The 23,094-nt window shown below is 40.5% G+C and overlaps 1 protein-coding gene across 1 annotated transcript in view; it reads right to left on the reverse strand.

Annotated features, from left to right (window-relative positions):
- Window positions 1–5,103: 5,103 nt before the first annotated feature.
- lmo4a (LIM domain only 4a) overlaps window positions 5,104–23,094 on the reverse strand; it is a 37,410-nt gene continuing 19,419 nt past the window's right edge. Inside the window, exons 3-5 of the mRNA XM_049604409.1 lie at window positions 11,202–11,298; window positions 10,926–11,084; window positions 5,104–9,226 (exon numbers count right to left, since the gene is read on the reverse strand). Coding sequence (XP_049460366.1) covers window positions 9,218–9,226; window positions 10,926–11,084; window positions 11,202–11,298 — 265 coding nt within the window. The 3' untranslated portion in view covers window positions 5,104–9,217. The remainder of the gene's footprint in view (window positions 9,227–10,925; window positions 11,085–11,201; window positions 11,299–23,094) is intronic.

Raw genomic sequence — 23,094 nt, forward strand, 5'->3', positions numbered from 1 at the left:
CTGCCAGGACATACTGACAGTTTTCAGTAAATATGAAAACGACAACTACAGCTTTAATCTGCTGTTGACGAGGAAGTAATGTACTGTGAATCACAGCTGAGCTGACAACAGTGCTCTCAGTCACCAGTGAGGAGCTCTAAAGCTCCAGATTCAATACAGTTGGTTTAGTTAAAAGATTCAATGTAAAAGATTTCGAAATGCATGTTCCAATAAGCTCTAACAGCCACGTGACTCTAATAGAGCCTGGTAAGACCATCCTGATGACGTGAGCTCAACATTTTGTTTCGCTCTCTGTATCAGTACGGACTCACTGTCGCCTGCAGAGTTACACTTTTCAGAAATTAAAATTCAATCAGGGCCAGTGTTTGGGGTGGCCCAGAGTCCAGACTGATACAGAGAGCAAAGCAGAATATTGAGCTCACATCATCAGGATGGTCTTACCAGGCTAACTAATGCACGACCAATGTTGACACTTCTCCCCAGCTCTACTGAGGCACAGAGGAGCTTTAAATACTTAGATTGTGCTAACATGCTCACTACGAAATTGTTGGCACTTGTTTATCACGGCCTCCATCTTAGTTTAGCATGTTACTATGCTGACATTTGCTAACATGCAAATTAGCACTTTACCCAAGTGCACCTGAGGCTGAATGCCAACACTTCTAAAAACAGAACACATTATACATGTGTGCATATGAGTTACCTCACTCCCTGAAGGTGCCATGGAATGAAACTTGCATCACTGAAGCTTTTATCCTCAGTCCCCAGAGTATCATAAATCACAGTCTTTAGAGGTTTTCTCTCAACATTAGAACTGCATTGTCCAAAAATAAGAATTTTTAATGACAATCTCTCTTTAAATCACTCAGTCAGGTAGAGTATTGCTAGTTGGTGTCACAGCTGCTGGTAATGTGCTGGCCAGCTCCCCATTCTCTCTCACACTTGTACATGTGCTTTCAGATATCATTCATATGGAATGATCTATTGTTAAAATTCATGGAGCAAGTCAGGAAACTCTCGGGGCTTGTTATTTACCAGCTTCAAGAATTAGGAAAATAATCTGATTTATATTGACACGTAATATTTTCATTTTGCTTAATCTACCTCAGTTTGACTTTGTTACATATACTTACATACTTAATTTCAGCCTTAGATAAATTCTTCTTTTTGTTAGTGTGCCTCCGTAAGTGCTGTATGACATGGGTGAGCTCTATCATTGTGTCATTGTGACAATATACTGACCTGAGGTGGTGTGGAACAGAGTTTTTATCAGCTTGTTGTGATTTCCCGATTTAGAAAAAAAATGATGCTGAGGTTGAATAAAAGCCAGAAAAGTGTTTTGGCAGAACTTCATGATTTCACAGTCAAGCTGACCTTTGACCTTTTGGATATAAAACATCATCATTTCATCAGTTTATCCTATTAGACACTTGTGTGAAGTTTTGTCATAATTAGCTTGAATGATGGCCAAATGTTGGCCATCACTGATGTTTTATGAGGTCACAGTGACCTTGACTTTTGAACACCAAATTCTAATCAGTTTATTATTGAGTCCAAATGGACAATTGTGCCAAATTTGAGGAAACCCTCTGAAGGCCTTAAGATATTATTCTTAAGAGAATGATATGGACACAAGGTCATAGTGACCTTTACTGTTGACCACCAAATTTTAATCAATTCAGTCTTGAGTCCAAGTAGATGTTTGTGCCAAATTTAAGGAAACTCCCTCATGGCATTCTTGAGATAACTTGCATTTCGAGAATGAGACCGACACCAATACATGTTTTGTGAGGTCAAAGTTACCTTGACCTTTACCTTACACTACAAAAATCTAATCAGTTCATTGTTGAGTCCACTTGATTGTTGAGTCCACTTGATAGTTTGTGCCATATTTGAAGAACTTCCCTCACAGTATTATTGAGATATCATGTTCTCAAGAATTAGAAATAGAAATATGCATTGTTGAGGCCAAGTCAAAGTTTGTGCTAAATTTGAAAAAAAAAAAAAATCCCTCAAGCTGTTCTTGAGATACTGCACGCACAAGAATGAGACAGACAAGAGCTGTGTTCCAAACCGTCCACTCACTCACTCACTCACTACTCCCTATTTCGTGTTTACTATATAGTGCACTACATGGGGAACGACTGAACGAGATTTCGGACACTAACTGTAATTTTCTGAACGTCGTTGCGTCAGTAGCTGCGCCGCATACTCCTGTGATGCAAGTGGACGTGCCAAGCATCATGTAAACAAACCGGGCGCTTTGAGGATGATCGAACTGTATGGTGGTTGTACTTTTTGTCAATAAATTGTTGAAATGTCAAAGGTGTGGATGTTTGGTTTTGTCAGCTAAGGTTGTGTGTCTGCATTGTGAGCTGTAATAGCCCACGATAGTGCATGGGCTACTTAAGCTACCTGGCTCGTGTGAGCTAAGTGGCTATTGTTAGCTCGTGAGCTAACGTTATCGGCTAGCATCCTATTCATTTCTTTTCTTTTGTGTATTAAAATTATGATTCCGGTGATTGTTTGGATGCTGCTGAACCAAGTCCTGCTCCTCAGGCAAAGACAGAGGCGAGGGCAAACGTATCTTAGGTATTTAAGGTGCCTTTTGTTGATTCGCCAACATCAACTGGTAATTAGCCTAAAAAAATCTAAGCTAACAAGCTAGCTGCAAACTATTGGCTTTTTGCGCCTTTCTTCTTCTCCTCTGGCAAAAGACGACCGCATTGCATTGTGGTATACGGGAGTAAAATGTAGGGTACATCGTTTGTTCACTCACATTTGCTGTGCATTGTGGGTATTTTACAGTCCACTACATAGTGAATGAAATTAACCGCGGAGAATTGGAACAACACTACAAAATGGTGAACACAATATATAGTGCACTATATCCGTGATAGGGAGCGACAGTGTCCTTGACCTATGACCGCCAAAATCTAATCACTTCATCAGTGAGTCCAAGCGGACGTTTGTCTCAAATTTGAAAATGTTCTAGAGATACTGCATTCACATGAATGGGAGTACAGATGGACAGACAACCACAGAACATGATGCCCTCGGCCACGGTTAGCACCTGTGTGGAGGCATAAAAAGGGAATGCTGTCAGTTTTGCTGGTATTTTGTCAAAAACCAAAGTACTGAAAGGACTGAAATTTTGACCTGATGATGAGAGTAGAGAAGTGAAAGGTATACTATGTAAAAACTGTCAGTCACTCGGTTACAAGTTAGTGTGGGTTTGTAAATGCAACATTCAAACTTGGCCCCTCTCCCTAAGTTGCTTCACTGTTAGCTACTGTACTTTTATAGGAACCTTACATTTGTTGTAATGCAAAAGCCAATACTAGCTAATTACGCTAACTGCCTCCACCTACCTGTCCAACAGAAACCAGGCCAAATAAGTGTTGGTCTTCATCGTTTCCTTCAGTGCTCGCTATTGAAAGTGAAAGCCAACTCCAGATTAACTCTCGTTTTGGATCAAGCTTTATCCGCCTGGTGTTTCTCATTGCTGTATTTTTAGTGGCTTCTTCTTGAATACCTGTACGCTGTTATTGGCTGAGGGCTACACACTACTGGCCAAAGGTTGCAGCTCATACAAGTCCCAAACACAGCGAATTAAAAGGACAATCAGAAAATAGGTGTAGAATACACTGCCACACAGTTCTAGGTCATAAGTGATGAGTGAGAGGGATGACTTTTGAATGAGTAGATACAATGTTGTGTAGGAAAATCCTGCATAGTATACCTTTAAAGGTCCAGTGTGTAGGATTTAAGGAGATATATTGGCAGAAATGGAATAGAATATAGTAAGTATGTTTTCTTTGGTGTATAATCACCTGGAAATAAGAATCATGTGTTTGCTACTTTAGAATGAGCCATTTGTATGTACATAGGGAGCAGGTCCTTATCTGCAGATATTGCTGAACTGCCATGTTTCTACAGTAACCTAGAATGGACAAACCAAACACTGGCTCTAGAAAGGGCCATTTGCATATTCATTTGCATATTCACTTTGGCAACTGTAGTTAATAGCCCCTCTGCAATGACTCTGTTTTTACTGGTTTAACCACTGTGTCTGTTTGTTCTGGATAGGGAGAAATCTTTATAGATAACCGGATTACCTCCTAAACAATGAACACCAAAAGAATTTTAACATGGACAAATTTCAGCTTGTTGCAATCTGCAATCCTCACCACTAGATGCCACTAAATCCTCTTAAATCTTACACACTGTACCGTTAAGGGATTACCATACCATTAGTATTTGTGCAAAATCCCTTAGCAATCCAGCCAATATTTGTCAAGACACTCAGTTTGCACCAAAGCGGTGGACCGACAACTTTAATATGTCACTACTCAGGTAAATATCAGGCACTGGTTTAACATAATGTGGGGATTTATAAAAGAACAGTAGCAATGTGTTCCAATAAAAACCTCTCACAATAATTTCTCCATATTGTCCAGGATAAGAGAAACTTGCGGCAACATGCCGCTAAATCGACTCTTTAATTGAGTTGAACACAAAGCTAACTGTGTTGGTAGCTGCTGTATTTTGTGACATTAGATGCCTTTTTATTCATTATTTACTCCACAATCTTCATGGTGATCTGAAGCAGGAGCCTGACAAAACAAAAGCATTAGAGTGGATTGAGAGGAAACTTGGTGTGACTCAGGTTTGGAGTCATGACTGAAAAACCAGAGGAATGTGTTCACCCTCCATCATTATGAAAGAGCACTTTGAAACACTGCCATTAAAAGTCTCATTGTTACTGTGAATGTGAAGCTAATTGGACTAACCATGTGAGGGGAGCTGCTGAGTTCTGCGGGCTGTTAATTTGAAGAGTCACAGCTGGCTACTCATGTGTACCTCTACCCGTCCTGCCTGCTTCACATCAGCCTTTAATTCAGCTCTGCAGAAAGCCACACAAACAATATGGAAAAGGAGTGATCCTAAAATTAGCATGGAAGAGATGATCTCGTAGTTTCCATGCCAAATGTCCATATAAAAAGGGCTAATTTAAACGCACATTTCATGCCAAAAAGCAATCATGACAAACCAGAGCAGAGACCTTGGAAAGATCAGAGACCAGAAAACATGTTAAAAATGTCAAGTTAAATGTTTTAATTTGAACGGACAGAGAATGGAGGAATACCGAACTTCTCATGGATGAAAACAATGCATTTACTGACTTGCTTTTTCCCCTCAGACAGCTACGGAGAGCACAAACTGCTGGCTGCATGGTGCCCACAGGAAAAAGCTCCCTCCCTTTTAATTAGACCAGCTCACCAGATTAGGCCTCATTAGGCTGCAACACTGGAGTGCAGCTAAAGCCCATGCAGGCCTCCAGCGCATCCCACTTTAATTGCTTCTGTAATGGCTTCGGCTCAGGCCTTTGAAATCCCATTCCTGTGGGTAATCAGCCATGTTTGTCTGAGAACCACAAGCATTTCTTACTTACTCCTCAGTCTGCATTGGCTACCTGTAACTCATTGCTGCACTCTAAGTGTAGCTTTAGCCAGATTATTCTCAACACACTCCTCACGTGTCAGCTGAATGGCTAAATCATTACTACTATAAGTTCTTCTGAGGAATTATCTGTTTCCATACACAGCTTAGAGCATTAATGCTCTTGACTGAAACTGAAAAACACAACTTGCAACACAGAAAACATGATTCATACATTGTAGCACACAACATAACAGGATATTAGTGCACTTTGAATATATCCAATCCAATCTTCCCCCACTTATTCATGAACTATGAACAGATCAGGTGAAACTGTAAAAACTTGATCCTTGCTGCAATAACAATTAGAATGTACATTATACGTCACTGCAGCTAAATCTCTTGCAGAGTATTATTAATAATAATCTTTCCAAACACACTTACAAACACTTATATACCCCCAAAGTACTTATAATGTCTGGAACTACCGTCAACAGCTGAGTGACAGAGGGTACAACATGAAGTGTAAAGAAAAGAAATTCATGTGGATGGGGACTGTTGATCTTCTGGGCTCTGTAATACCGTTTTTCTAACAAAGTCAAGAATCACTATGTATATCTCCACTGACTGTGTAGAAATGACTGTAAATCCAGAAAAGCTTCGTTATTGGCATCACAGGCCTTTGGAGAAATATAAAACAATGAAAACAAGGAAGAAACCCCACTGTTAGAAAGCCTGCTGTAAAAATGTTGTTCCGTTTCTTCATCAGATATTCAGAAGCAATAAAGGCTTGCTTAAATCAACTCTAAGTGGCATTGCTACTGCTGGTTTTGCCTGTTACAGCCCATTAACTAACAGGACTAAGAGTATATCTGCCGCCAGGCTAGCAGCTCCTTGAGGCTGTCATGCTCATTAGAAATAGAACCAAACTGTAAGATGGAGAAAAATTGAGGTCCAGAGTTTGTTTGTGGCGAAGTAAACCTTAATATGAATGTGGGTGTCATGCACCAGAACACCATCTAAATTTAGAATTCCAATATGCAATTTCCATAGCCTAGGAAAGTTCAATCAATATTTGTGAATATGAGCTACAGTACAACAGAAGAAGTCTCAAACTTGTGATGTCATGAGTATAAAGTCTGGAGCTGTTCCACAGACACTGAATGGGAACCTGATTTTGTGGACTCAAAAACATTTTTCTTTTTTATAACCAAATGAGCTTAATCTATTGTAGTGTTCTCAGTTGTGCAACAGAAAATGTAGACAAAGTACTCATGACATTCCCCTGGATGCCCTTAGTATCATCTAGAACAGTGGTTCCCAACTGGTGGGTCCAAAAGTGGGTCGCTGGTCCATAATGAATGGACCGCAATGGACTTGAGAACATGTCAAGTTTGTGAAAAAAACCAAAAAACCAAAAACAACTTTATTTTGAAGTACAGTGAATTTCCTGAACAGAGCTTTTATTTTGAAGTTATGTTTTCTCCTGTAGATACTGTCTTATATCAGCAGGTGTTAACGGTGTTTTTAAAAAACATGTTTCATATTTAGTGTCTGAATATTCTTAAAGGGCCAGTGTGCAAAATGGGTTGAAAACAGTGACATCAGTGGTCAAATTCTAGATTGCAGGGCTCACTCGCTCACCCCTCCCGTCGGGTAAATGACGGCGGCCTCATAGGGACAAAAAGCCTTGCGCACAAGTTTTTCAGGAGTAGGTCTATCTAGCGACGAGGTGAATATTTATTTAGAAATCTAAACCATGTTGCGATATTGTAATGAATCCCTCACGAGCAGGAGACCAGAGGAGCGTTCAGGAAAAAGGCCAGTTTATTTGAGCACTCCAAAAACTCTGATAACACTCCAGGAGGTAAAAGACTCCGTCCCAAACTCTGACTCTTCTAGCATAACAGACACACTCCATACACACATACTCGTTTACCATACTGAGTGGGCACCCCCTCCCTCTCTGCTCCACCAATCTCCAGCCCGCACACTGACTGACAGCGTAGCTGGTAAACAGAGCTCAGCTGTTTATTTAGCCTAGCAATATCTCCGGACTATAGTAGCTGCAATGGACGACTTTGAACGCGATTATGAATAGTTTCTTGTAGCGGACGCAGACCCAGAGCCATACCTGTTTGAGGAGGAAAAGCGCCGCAGAGAGTGCATCACAAGGAGTGAAGTTGCGTCTCCTTTTTCTGGCAGATGACGGTTCGGGTTCATTCTCTCCTGTTGCGTGATAAGTGTGGTCCATTCACAAACTTTATAACTTAAAAAACTTTTCACTACTCTCTATCGACGAACTACTAACACTCTGCTGTTTCCTCCTCCTTCTTCCTTCCTTCCGCTGTCTTTGTTGGTTTATTTATACACGCGAAACGTATTCTCTGGCTGGCTGGATTGTCCGCTCGGTCTGCCGTACATACATGGCGGCGCAAGATGGCGACCTCTCTAAAGCAAGGCCCTTGCTATATATATATATATATATATATAAATAAAAGCATAATTATAAGGCTACGAAAACCAAACGAATTTTATTTTATAGCGATCATACACTTATATAAACATATTAATGGGTAGAATATTCAGATTCAGATTCAGATTGACAATAAACCATGCCAAATATTACACACTGGCCCTTTAAGAAATAAAAGTTCATTGCTCTTTGAAAGGGCGCGGTTGAATTATTATGTTATTATAATTTTATTATATTATCATCACATCAGTGACATAAAATTGTCTCAAAATGCTCTTACTATTGTTTTTTTATTTTTATTTTTGGGACGATAAATCATCCCACATAAGTAGTTATTGTAGCAGGCCTAAAGTCTAAAGTAAAATAGTCTAAAATAAAGGCCCCGGCTACTATTTGAGAATTTATGGTGTACACAACTTGTGGCTTATGGGCTGTAACAGGCAGAAAACTATGGTATGGTCCTTTATTACTGAGATATCATTTTTTTTTTCCAAACATATTTGGAAAACTCAAGCTACCTCTATCTGAGGTGGGAACACTACCACCAGAGGGTGACTATCACTTCCCCAAGTGATGAAAAGTGGGAAAAAAAAAAAAAAAGCCAACACTAACATGTTTGTTGAAAACTGAAAGAGAATTACACAGAGAAACAGTTTAAGTATCAATATAGATGTTTTCTTTTTCACCTGTCTCTCTGTCTGGGAGGACACACTCAGCAGTAGAATTCATGACTCAAAAGAAACATACATTTTTTTCCTTAAACCAAAACACAAAACAAAAAAAGGTCAAAATATGTTTGTGGTCTGTGTGATTTTGAATGTGTTTTAGCGCTTGCAGAAACTGCACTGCTGCCAGTCTTCCCTTAGTAATAAATGTCCACTGGTTAGCTGGATAAAGGTAATGTATTCCACGGTAGTCTTCTATTTGTCCCCCACTAGCCATGCCACTTCTTATTAGTCACATTGCCACAGTTCACAATAGACTTCAGTCTACTGTATAAATAAGTTCCAGCCATCCTCGGCATCCTCAGCCCTCCAATGGGGGACTGCACTTGTCCAGATTTCACTCCTCTCAGTCTACTAAGAGAGACCAATGTCTGTTGGGATGTTAAAATCTAAAGGAGTAGCAGGAGTGGCTACATCCAGACTGTAGAGTGACAGTTCATCAGGGTGAAGGGTGGTCAACCAATGGCAGGATTTACAGGTAGAGGGAGGGGAGGAGGGAGGGGGCTCGGTGAAGGAGAGACAGAGGAGTAAGGTGGGGGAGAAGGCACACATTTGGTTTTTTTTATCTTCGTCCTCAGCAGACCTGAAAGCAGTGGAGAAAAGAAGCTGTTCATGTTACTGGTAACACAGCTGTACAGCATTGCATTGAATTTACGCCGTACCTTTGCCATAAGCTCTACGTAGATGTGTACCTTCCTGTATCTGCTGTAGCCTGACTTGCACCTCACCAAAATTATAACTACATATTGCGGCGACAGAGTTGAAACCATTTCCCTAAGTGGAAACAATGCTTTATTTTTACTTTATTCCCCTCACAGACATGAAAATATAAATTGGCAAGACGATAAAGCTCTTCTAAAGTAGCTTTTGAAGTCTTGTGTGTGATTTATCCTGGCTTCATATCATTGCTAGAGGTAAAGTCTGCTAGCCACTCGGCTAATTTATGCAATGTAAAATGCCATTAGTTTATGCTAATAATGTTAGCATGTTGTATACATGGAGAAAATGTGTCTAGTATAAGAGAAACTGTTTTGTCAGTGAAGTTAATGAGTTATAATGGAGCCAAAATTTCTAACTTTACCTCTTTAAAATGTTGCTGTTGTTCCTGGCCTCATTTAAGTAGAGGAAATGTCTGCTAACTGTTAGGCTAACTTATGCAATGGAAATGCCATATGCTAATAATGTCAGGTATAACAGACACACCACTGCACAAGTATAAATGTTTACACGGTGTACAACTAAAAATCAGCCTTAAGTGCGTTTCCGTTCACCTGTTTTTATGTTGTTGTTTTTTTTCAATTTGTGCATTAAAAAACCTGAGATTTGACTGGAGCTCCTTTCTTTACATTATCTCATTGTGCCATCTCCTGACTGGAGAATTATGCCACCAGCTCTTTATCTCTCTGCGCCCCATTCAGAATGTTTACATCACAGTAGTTGATGGAGATGCACATTAATTTGAATTTTCGTTTGCAGATTTAATGTAGTTTAATGAAATTTTATGCTATTTAAGGATGAAAAGTTGATATTTGACAAGCCAAAAATTCCAACCCAACCACTGATGGTTGTGTGCTACTGATTTCTTTTCAGACTGCATTGCCAAGAAAGGGTTATGTATATAACCACAGTTCTATAAATTCTGAAAGACAGTATGTTATAATGAGATTTCCACCATTTCTGGTGGTCAAGAAAGTGAATCAGACTGTTCACTTGGGCAAGAATTGTTTTATTCTTTTTTTTAAATAGGTAATTGGCATTGCTGAGATTGTCTTGAAAACGGGCTGTCATTTATGCAAAAATACAGTTTACAACAAATAAGGACTAACATGTCATTTGTTCAAATTAATTCAAACACAGATCACATAGCCTAATCTTTAACTAACCTTACCTAACCATGCTTAATGAATTGTTTTATATACAATTGAATTAGACCCTATGTATTGTAAATCTTGAGGATTAAAGTGCCAAGATAAGTACGCATTACTTTATACAAGTCCTTATGATTCTATTTACCTCACTGATTAACTCCTTTGTTAATGACAGTATTTCTAATTTGTAACATTTTATTTCTGTGTATTGAAAATATCATCAGTTCTTCCATTCCTGATACTGATGAATAGTTGATGACTCCTTTTAGGTCCCTGTGTTAGAATGTGCACATCACACCATGAGTTCTACAAGGGTTTTTTTTTGACCTGTGGCCATAAGTTACTTTTTTTGTTTTTTTACTCCTTTTAAAAGGTGGATAAAGAAATGCTTACTAGCATTGCAGGGCCTCTCACCTTCTGGTCAGACATCATGCTGTTGGCCTGCAGTGGAGTTGGATGTCCACTGAGCAGACCACCTCCCGGCCGGTCGTGTTCACAGAAGATCGTCCCATTGATGTAGTGAAAGCGATCGCCAGGCACCAGGCGGTTCCTACAGGTCGCACAGGTAAAACACTAAGAGGAAAAAGACAGTATTATATCATTAAGTTGTCAAGATAAGCTCAGCAATGACAGCCTGGAGAATATGGTAATGTAAATGTTTGAGTGATTTGGTTACTTAATCACACTCACCTTGAGGTGGTACACGTTGCCTTGTGCTCGCATCACCATCTCACTGGCAGGTATAGACTGTCCACAAGCACTACAGGCCCCACTGTGTCCAAACAGCCTGCAAATGAACCATATAACAAGTCTGTCACCTCAACTATTTTAACACCACTGCAACAGCAGATACATCAGCACTTTGTTGTCCAATGGAACTCACAAAATGTGACTAATCTGCATTAAGTTTTTGTAGAATAATGTATCATTTCACAACGATCTAATTTATTTTGTGTTATGACGTCTGTGGCCATCACACTCAGATCCTGAAACTCCAAAGGACTGGGAGGAAACTGTGTAACCACTGGAATCTGATTAATTGTAAGTGACAGGAAGTCAAACATAATCTGCTGTTCTTTGTGAAGGAGCAAACTAACTACAAGCTTTTTAAAGCCATCTTTCAAGCCTAGAGAACAGTGTTGTAGCCAGGACCACATAAATCAAGACCAAGTCATGACCAAGACCAAAGTGTATCAGATGGAGACAAGACCAAAACTTTAAAGGGTTGACACTGAGTCAAGACCACGACCATGGCAGGATGGGACCGAGTCAAGACCAAGACCAGAGGAGCATGACTCCCACAATGTGTGAGAAAAATGTAGACCATGCAAACCATAAGCACTCCTCTAACTGATTTGAAAGATCCACATGACCATAAAAACACCCAGAGAAAACAAATGAAGATTCCTCTTCATTCGCATTTTTAAGCATATGTGTATGTATTAGTGTACCATGACAAATGGCATGATAAAATAATCAAAAGCCATTGCAGAGGTGAATATTATGTATGGGAATTTTCTTTTGTTTTCTATGAGCAAACAAACACTAAAGAGCTGATCAACTTAACCATGTTTATTCACACTCCTTTATTGTACAGGAAATTTGGTTATATCGCCACAGTTGTGGTCTAGACCTAGCCTTGAAATTAGGGATGAACCGAAATGAAAATTTGTGGCCGAAGCCGAAGCCGAATATTATTAAATGCTTGGCCGAAAACCGAGTACCGAATACCGAATATCATTGTTTAGTTTTTCATTAGTTTTTGCAGATGAACCCCCTCCAGATTAGTGTTGTCACGGTACCAAAATTGGGACCCACTGTGCGATACCAATGAAAATATCATGGTTCTGAGTAGTATCACGATACCACAGTGAAAATGATGTAGATGTGCCTTTTGTCATTTATAAAAAGATAAATCACTTTTCTATAATACATCACTGATATTTCAATGGAATAAATTACTTATTGACTTATTCATACTTCAAAAACAGCATCAATGAGTGATGAACATAGGGGGGATGAAAATAAAATAAATAAATGAAATAAAAATCAACCAGCCACCCTCCTCCCCTTCATAAGTAAAGAACAGTCCCTAAAGTGCGGTGAGGTTTGTGAGCCATTACTGCCACAAAGACAGAAATTTGAAAGGCTCGTTTCTCCTCTGACACGTCACATACCTGTGTTCAGCTGGCTCGGCTGTTCAGGTACTTCTGGGCAGTCATGACGCCAAGAAGAGAACATTATTGGAACCGACTTCTCTGTCGCCCAGTAAGCCGATGGCCGCCGTATTTAACAGGAATACATTACTGTCTGTATCTGTGACCCCCGTTCAACCCACAACCGATGGGATTCGCCTTTCGTTTCTGCTGGTGGTTGAAATCTGTAGGCTGCTCACACAGCGTGCTGAATGATTTAAGCCTATTTTGCTTGCTCAAAATTATTTTTAGTTTATACCGAATGTGTGTTTTTTTGCAATATTCGGCCGAACATATTCGGTTACCGAATATTCAGTGCATCCCTACTTGAAATCAAGTCCCGAGGCCTCTTTGTCTGAGGGTGAGCCAAGACTCAGTAAATTGTGCAAAAGAAAGTGACAATAGGTGCAATGCAGAGGCAAAAGCAAGACAACTCCCAAAAAGGGAATGGTTTTTACATGTGGTGGCCACAGAGAGTTGTTTTCTCCTTATCATTCCTGACTGATTCTTCTCTAGTTTTGTTATCTGCTAGTGTCCTTGTTACTACTGGTAGCATGAGACAGTACCCCCAGCCCAGTCACGTTGCACAGGTAGTCCAGCTCCTCTACGATGGCACATCCAGAAGTGCGGTCACAAGCAGGTTTGCTGTGTCTCCCAGCACAGTCTCCAGAGCATGGAGGAGATACCAGGAGACCGGCTGTTTCACTAGGAGAGCTGGACAGGGCCTTAGAAGGGCATCATCCCAGCTGCAGGACCGGTATCTGCTCATTTGTGTGAGGAGGAAGAGGGGGAGCACTGCCAGAGCCCTGCAAAATGTCCTCCAGCAGGCTACTGGTGTGCATGTTTCTTGGCAGGTCCGCCATTGGTAGTCTGTTCTCTTCACAGATGAGAGCAGGTTCAAATTGAGCACATGCGACAGGTGTGAAAGAGTCTGGAGACACCGTGGCGAACATTATGCTGCCTGTAACATCATCCAGCATGACTGGTTTGAAGGTAGGTCAGTGATGGTCTGGGGAGGCATATCCTTGGAGGGTCGCATAGACCTCCGTGTTACAACAATATGTAACGATATGTGACGGATGAAATCCTCTGAGCAGTCCTCAGACCTTATGCTGGTGCAGTGGGCCCTGGGTTCCTCCTGGTGCAGGACAACGTCTGGCCTCATGTGGCCAGTGTGTAGGCAGTTCCTGGATGACGAAGGCACTGGTGCCATTGACTGGCCCTCTCATTCCCCTGACCTAAATCCAATTGAGCATCTATGGGATGTTATGTATTAGTGCATTTGACACCGCCAAATGCTGCCACAAACTGTCCAGGAGCTCACTGATGTCCTAATCCAGGTCTGGGAGGATATCCCCAAGGACACCATTCGCTGACTCATCAGGAGCATGCCCAGACGTTGTTGAGAGTGCATACAGGCATGCGGGGTCCATACAAACTACTGAAACACATTATGAGTGGCTGTGATAAAATTCCCACAATTTGTATCGGCCTGTGACTTAAATTTTTTTACTTTGATTTTGATTGTGATTTTTTGTGATTTTTTGCCTTCAGTGGGTTGATGATTTTGGTTTCCATTGACCAAAGTTACAGTCATTTTGTTCTCAACTAATTACACAACGTACATCAGTAAAGATTTTCAGCTTGAATAATTCATTCATTGAGATCTGATGTGTGATGTAAGGGTTCCCTTCATTTTTTTGAGAAGTGCATATTTTAGGTGTTGCATCACTAAAGTGCCCAGTCCCCCAGTTCATTTATAAATAAAAGAGGAGGGGGAAGGTAGGACGGCACAGGCAATCTGAAAGGCGAAGCAGCAAGTGTGCGCAATCCAGTGAAACTGTTGGAGTCATGCTCCTCTCACCCACTGCTGCCAGAGTTGATTTGTCCTGACCTGAAGTTTTTTCCTGTGATGCACAGTGCAAATCAGTGGATGAGAGATTTGATCCTCGTTGTAAGAGTTGAAATGTACGGTTGAACTGTTGTCTAAAAAAAGTTATCTGGACATACCTGATCCTGGACATGGTTTTTGCATGGCAGTGCATCGGCACAAGACAAGATGTATCAGGAAATGTTACATATAGTTTTAACTTCTACTTGGCTATATAGTCATGACTGTGCCAATTTAGCTAACTTTAGCCATCAAGAATAACAGTCTGTTGTTGGCATCAACAATAAGGAATGCTGCAATGTATCAATACATTGACCTGTGATGAGGCATATATGGTATTGCTGCCATGGTTATCACACAGAGGGCACAGAATTCACTCATGGACTGCTCGTCTGCCTGTCTATTCAGATGAGGAGCACAGTGAGACCTCATGGTGGCTCCCCATTTGAAAAGACCTTTATGCTGTAACAGGGGCGATTCTAGGATCAGAGGTTTAGGGGTGCTGAGCACCCAGAGAGCTGCCCAGCCAGGCAAGATAAATTTTACTGTTTTGTACATTTTAACTCAATTTCATTCCCACATTTGTGAAAGAAAAGCACAACACTTTTTGGGAAAGTCTGTGACTAAACCATCAAATCTGATAAAGGTTATTTAAATGCTGAGCCACAGCAAAAGAGGAATGGATTGGAATCATAAAAGACACATATCGTAACCCTAATTTCTGGGGGAAGACAACTCATTTTGATACAGCAGCTCCTCAACATACACATAAACAGTATGTATGTTTCTGTAGTAAACCAGCCCCCTACAGTGATTCCCAAAAATACCAAAAATGGACCTTGGACTTATTTTTTGGACTTTTATTTGAAATGCAATACACAACATGTAACATTAACAGTAACTGACTTTCTCAATGTTTGTCTCTGCCTTCTTCCTTCTTGTCTGTATTATACCGTTTTTTTCCCCCGTTAAAGGGTTTTTTTTGGGGAGTTTTTCCTTATCCGCTGTGAGGGTCTTAAGGACAGAGGGATGTCGTATGCTGTAAAGCCCTGTGAGGCAAATTGTGATTTGTGATATTGGGCTTTATAAATAAAATTGATTGATTGACTGATTATATAATACAAATACATAAATAAAAATATACTTAAAAAAAGAGAAGTGCTTGAAATCTACAAAATAATAATAAATAGACACAATAGGAGTTATAATGTTAATGGGCATCCAGTCAGTTAGCTAGTCAGTAGCACCTTGGCTTTAATATTAACACATGCACATGACACAACAGCTAACTTCTCTCATTCCAATTCAAACAGAGGACAGTCGTACTGACCACCTGTAACGTTTCCTAGCTAGAAGAAACGTCAGCTAACTCCTACCTAACAACATAAACAGTGACCTACGATTAAATTAAAAATGAGGACTGGTAATGATAATAATGTGTTGGTATTGAGTGGTAGAAGTTAAGAAATGTGCCACATATCATGGTTTAAGCCAGGTATGTACACCACTTATACGCATACCACCCACTCTGGAAGGCAGCGTATTGCTCTGTGCAGATACAGCGCTCAGAGGGGAAAGGTGGGAGGGATGGGGTGGATCAAACCATTTTTGAGAGGGGGGAGGGGGGGCTGCTGCTGTATTTTTGTTGTTAAAATATTAAGTTGCAACCAAGTACTGTATGGTTTTGACACTTTTCTAGCTTGTTAAAAAAGGACATACAGTAAAAAAAAAATAAAAAAAAATCATAATCATCTCTCAAATTTTAGGGGTGCTAGGATTGAATTTAGGGTTGCTTCAGCAGCCCCAAAAATGGGCTAGAAACGCCTATGTGCTGTAAAATGACTTGAGTGAACAAGAGCTCACCAAACTGCATTTTTTCCAGACCCTTGTGAGGCTTGATTAGACAGAGGTTTGGTTACAGGAGATTAATTGAGCTGGTGTTGTCCCTGACTGACTAAAAGAACAGAATACAGAGGCACTCTGAGGGTTTAAAAACAGAAAGAGAATATGTGTTGGAGCTTTATGTGGCGTAGACACTAATACCTTTAAATTTCTTTACCTACTTTAGTAGGTAAAAGAATTTAACTGCTTCTCTGGCATTAATTCATTGGGTTAATTCATGTATACAGTATGTATACAATATAATGTTAGTGATCAGAGAGGTAGCAGAGGAAGATGGTATGATATTTAGATCTCAAGCAAAATTAAATATATATATATATAATATAAATTTACGACACTTGATGCAAACAGCATTCTTTTGAGCTCAATGGTCCACAGCTTGTCATCAAAGGCACCTAAAGCATTACTTGCTGTAATAACTAATTATGCAGCTCACCCTGGATGCTCAGTTCTTGTAACAAGGGGTTCAAATTAAAACTAGACATATGGCTGTGAAATACGCCACTGGCTGATCAGTTCTCTTAATTGAATTATCTGCCTTGGCACAAAGCCACAATGTTTTGTTTTTTTTTGGTTTGGCACAATGGTTTTTAGTGGCAGTCTTGCTCCTGGATTTCACCAGGTACAGCTGCAGCATGTTCCAGTTGCAACCCGGTTTTGTGCCACGGCTGGGGTGTTAAAGCAGTGAGGCATTTTGCAGCAGCAGCAGGACAACAGTGTATGTGAAGGGGGCAAAAGTCTGAGTAGGGTGGCTGGGAGGGGTGGTAGATCCGTACAGCAACCACTGACTTTCACCCGGGGGGCCAGAAGTGTAATTTGAAAATACACAATGCATATGACAGGCTAAAGTTGACACGGCATCCCAGAATGTCAACAGTTAATGCACCCAGGGTACCTTGCACGTCATATGTCAACATGGAAAGTCCATGACCAAATGCCGATATGTGACAAGGTCAGAATAAGAATGTGTTGCTTTTTATTTATTCTGTTGTTTGACAAATGCTGTTTGTTACATTTTATCAATACATTCCATGGTTTTATTATAATTTTAATATAATTATAATTTACCTTTATCCTGTGTTTTTATTTTAATCATTCCTGTGTTTTACTCAATGTCTTTGTGAAGTACTTTGGTCTTTAAATGTGCTCTAAATAAACTTGACTTGACTTTAGTATCAGGCGTAAGTAGATGGATGTTGATGCTAATTCAGCCCCAAATCAACCTGCCTGCAGCTACTTTTCTCCTGTGGCGGACATGATCAAGCAGCCTACTGGACATTAAGTTAAGCCCCAATGCACATAAGCTGAATGGTGTCCTGCAGGTCCTCACCGACAGGACAAACTGGACAGTGATATCACTCTCAATGTCAATCTGATCGAACCTCAGAGCATCAGTGGTGACACACAGACAGAACTTTCTTCATACTTCCTGGAACAGAACTGACTCAACTGCACTTTGGTGAAATCACTTCAGTTCAGATCACAGGTAGGTATGTCATTTACAGTTTGTTGTCTCTGCTGTGTTGCTTGTAATTTATTGTGCATTTGGGCTCAAGTGTTGTGCTACAGTTTCTGTGACCCTGTAGATGTGCTCCTTCTACAGCTGTGTGACTGCCACCATCGTACCTTTTCTTGTCACAGTTCTGTCTTATTGAATTATAAACAGCTGTGCAGCATGTGTTTGGAATCTGATAAGCTTTCAAACCCGTGGATCCATTGCTCAAACCAGTTTCCCTGGATATTTCGTTGTCACAGCAGTACCTTAAACAACACGCCAACACCAACACAGACCTTTGTGTTGTTCTAACGCAATGCTGTTTTCAGTTACAACACATTACAACGCACACTCTCTGGGCTCAAATACACACAAGTAAAAGACAGAGCTGGTGACAAAAAGCTGGACTAGTTTCTCAGGTCTATTAATATTCAGCCTTCAGCAGAAACTAACTTCTTATTGGTTTCCTGTTGAGTTGAACGTGACGAGGCCTTTTTTGTTTCTGAGTGTTGTAAAAGCTAATCAGAATTTACGGCTTTGGGATTTGTCTGGTACCTTCACTGCTGTAAGCCATGGTTCATGTGTTGCCATAGCAACTGCAGCCACGTGGATTTGTGATTTGTTGTGGTGTGGCACTAGGTATGCCACAATGTGAAATTCTGATATTAGGATAACTGTCAGAGGGAACAGCACGGTTCTCACAATTTTGAATTAGGAAATTTGTTATTATAGAAATGATTATAATAATAATTTCTTACATTTATTATCATTATTAGCTATATCCAGTTAGTTTTTATAGTGTAATGTTTGGCTACTTAAAAATAATTTATATTGATTAAATGGGACTAAGCCATAAAGATATAAGTTATGTTAGAAAAGACAAAACTGCGTTGGTGCAGCTAACTACATATGTTAAGGCGCTTTTTTTTTCCATTTTTTTTATTCCTCCCATAGGTGTGCCCAGAGGTGTTACGTTTTCGGGTTGTCCGTCCCTCCTTGTGTCCATCTGTCCGTCCATTCCATTCTCATGAACACAATATCTCAAGAATGCCTTGAAGGAATTTCTTCAATTTTTGCACAAACATCCACTTGGTGATGAACCGACAAGAATTTGATGGTCAAAGGTCACTGTGACCTTGCATCGGTTTCATTCTCATTAACGTATTTTCTCAAGAACACATTGAGGGAATTTTTTTAAATTTGGCACTAATGGCAACTTTGAGTCATGAATTAATTGATTTGTTGGTTAAAGGTCAAGGTCACTGTGAAATAATTATGTTCTGCAAAAACACTTTTCTGGCCTTAAGGATCAGAAGGGGAGATATTTGGTCAGATACTTAATTGGTGTTTTAGATGTCCACCTTGAAACTGAGCTGATTGTAAAGATCTCCTGTGTTAATGGATTGAAGAAGTGTGTGAAGCATCCATGCTTGACATGCAAGACATGATGTAAACTGTAACTGAGACTTGGGTGGTTTGACGAGGCATTCAATCACAAGGTGGTACTTCTAGGTTTACCTTGACTGGGCATACAGGGCTGGATGATTATCTTCAAGCTGTTATAAGATGTTGGAACATATTTGAAGTGTTTGACCCCTTTGCAGTAACTTTTGACAGCACACTTTGCAATTGGATGTTCATCTTCTACAGCCACTTCCTGGTCCTTTTGTAGATATCCAAATTGCTCCCACACAGCCAATTTAAGGAGCATTTTTGGCAGATATAAGGCTGGAATGTAACTTCCCTTTGACATTTCTACATCTTTTCCTCTCAACCCCTCAGGTAAGCAGCATGACTTTCTGACACAAAACAAACTGACACACACACACACAACCTGACTGGAAGAGTATTTTTCACAGGGCAACAATGTGGGAATCAGGACACCACAGATATCGCAGCTTCTATAGTTCTTACGGTGTAAACTGTGACTTAGTGTTTCCAGTGTTATGTCAAAACTGGTTAATCCCGATGAGGCACTTTGAGGTCATGTGCATTTTTTACAGGGTTATCTAGATTTCATTACGTCTGACAGAAATAAACCAATTAAACTTTGGTCATGTATCTACACTATATGGACATTTGGAAAAATGCAAAAACATTCCTGCAGCTTTAAACAACAGCTTCGAACAAAAGAGCACATTAATGCTGGTGCAAATAAAACCCGCACAGAAGAAGAATGCAGCCACACAGCAGCAGTCAGTCCTTATCTATCAGAGGCTGGAAGCACGTCAGCGCCTGAACTGCAGCAGGTTCAAGTTTTAATAGGAAACCTCTGTCATCATTACAAGCTCTTGTGAAACCGATGCCTTGTGACACTTACTTGACCGGTTTGGGTGCTCTCTGTCTCTCTCTTTCAATGACTGCACAGAGTAATGAATTTTTTATCTTAATCCAAACAGTCATTTAATGAGTACGCCTGAGAGGATTCCTGTTCTCCTTAATTAACCCCACCCCCACCCCCCACTCCAACACACACACCCACACACACACTCCTCTCAGGGCTCAGTTACATCTTCTCCTGCATTACTGGCATGAAGGGCAAGAATCTGAGGACCCAACATGAACCAGGCCTTGGGGCAGCACTTTCTCGTCCACCTCAGCTCAGGGTCTGATCCCACTAACTTTGCTATGGGTCTCAGGCATGATTTGATTGGACCTGACAGATCCACAGGGCCAGTGAGCAGTCTGATAACATCAGCAACACATGCTGCATCATTTGTTAACCAAACAAAATGTAAATGTGTACTGTGTTTTCATCATCTAAGAGACCTATGAAGCCTTTTATTACACATTTATGAGCTTTTTATTTGAATAGCTGCTACAGAACTGAATGCTCAACAGTATAAAAGGTCTGGTGTGTAGAATTTAGGGGAACATACTGGCAGAGATGGGATAAAATACAACTATGTTTTCTTCAGTGTAAAGTCACTTGAAAATAAGAATCATTGTGTTTTTGTTATCTTGGGATGAACTGTTTTACATAGGGAGCAGGTTCTCATCTACAGAGACCATCATGTTGCGCCACCATGTTCCTTCAGTAGTCCAGGATGGACAGACAAAAAAACAACAACACTCGCGCTAGATAGGGCCATTCCCATTTTTGCATTGACCACTGTAGTTAGCACCCCCTTAGCAATGAACTGCTTAATACAGTATTATTATCAATATAAATCACCGGGTCTATTTGTTTTGGAGAGGAGGAGACCTCTGGGGATATCTCAGCTCCTGGTAAAAACCTCTTGAACAATAGGGGTTGACAATACCACAAAGTTTGGTTTTGATGTGATACCTAGGGCCAGAGGTGCCAACATTGATATCACCACTGATACGATACTTCTTCTTATTAAAAGTGGCTCTTTGTTTTGGTAATGTAAGGGAGAGCAGCGTGTCATGATTTCTGAGGTAAATAATCAATCTGCATAAGTAACAGTTAATGATGATTAATTACAGTTTGAAACTGTAACATTAACTAATGCTAAAGATCTAATTTGACTAGAATATTCATTTCACTACTATATACCTGTATATTCCTTGTCTGAGCTTCTCTGAACAGACTCTCCCTGGGAACTCTGTCACTATGTCAGAGGTCTGGATGCTGAGGCATTTCCCTCCTCCCTTCTTTTCAGCTGCTGTTCCAAGTTCTCTTTCTCATATTTATTTCCTTTTTCATTAAGCCATCGCCGCTGTTATGTGTCGGATTAAAGTAGTAGGGCCCGGGCATACTTTCTGCATTGAAGGTCTGTGGACAGCTACAGTCACGCGGACACACACTTGGCTCTGTTCACAGCACAACTGAGGGTCTGCGTCAGCCCTCAGCAGTAAATGGGAGGGCTGGGAGGTGAGCTAAGCATCCTCCTACTGCCAACATTGGGTAAAAGTGAAACTAGGAGGCAGTGGAGAAGCAAAGAGTCGTTGCCCTCTTACTTCCATGCATCCTTTATGATAGATGACACTAGAGGGCAGAGTCAAGTTTCACACAACAAACGAGGTGATGGTGGAGGAGGTTGTAATATTGTACCTTTAAACAGAGGCAGCGTTGTAGATGGCAGTGATTTGTGCAGCCACTATGGGGGCCTACATCCCGTGTGGAGGGAGAATACTTTTCACTAAATTACCAATTTGTTCCATTCTGCCATTCTTTAAATTTCTTGGTCGCATGGACGGACAACCCAAAAACATAATGCCTCAGGCCACAGCTATCGCTGGCACAGAGGCATAAAAACAATGCCTGGAGGAAGATCAGCTACAAACTAGGGATTATTGGTACGTAGATTATGGTGGCTTAGCAACGTCAGGCCCAACCAGCCTCCTCCCCTTGAAAGTTAGCACAAAAGTAGCACCCAGTGTCAGACCTTGCGTTTTCCAGGAGGTAAAAGATGCTGCATGTGTCTCAGCCTTCAGTGATCAAAATAAGCTGTAAATGTGTATTTAATGCTTGTTAAACACAAAAAGTCCACGAACAACTCTGAAAATGTGTCTGCTGAGGACCAGACTGGTTGACCACTTCTTAAACGCATCCTGTGGACATAAGAGGTGAAGATAGTGGATTGGAGCATCAGTTGGACACTGGTACACTGACTAAACTGGCAGCTGATTGTCTCTGGCAGCAATGATGGAGACCAAACATGTCACAGCCACATCCTGTGGACAACGGGACATAACATAAGTTTTTGAGATTGCTAAGAATTCCTTCAGAGATTTTTGCAATTTACTATAGACATGTTTGGTATCAATGAGTTTAAATAAGCTCAACCTGGAGCTAGTCCCAATTACACCAGGAACCTATCCACATCCAACTTCTAATTTGGATTAACGCCACTGTCATACCACATGAATATTAATCAGGGGCATTTTAATGTGCACCTGAATAAACATCAGCTGACCCATTTTACTTGTGAACTAAATGTGGAATTTCCTCCATATACAGCGGACCTCTCATGACTATAAAGTGTATCTTATTGCAGATTGTGGTGTAATCTGAGTGTACACTAAAAACTTTATTTATTTCATGAGAGAGGTCTTGAAAGCCACTGTATTATTACTGGCCTGATATACAAAGTCTGCTGTGTCTCAGGTCGTCTTTAGCAGGCCTTGAGCTGC

Source organism: Epinephelus fuscoguttatus, linkage group LG18 (genome assembly GCF_011397635.1).
Source record: "Epinephelus fuscoguttatus linkage group LG18, E.fuscoguttatus.final_Chr_v1".
Lineage (NCBI taxonomy): Eukaryota > Metazoa > Chordata > Actinopteri > Perciformes > Serranidae > Epinephelus > Epinephelus fuscoguttatus.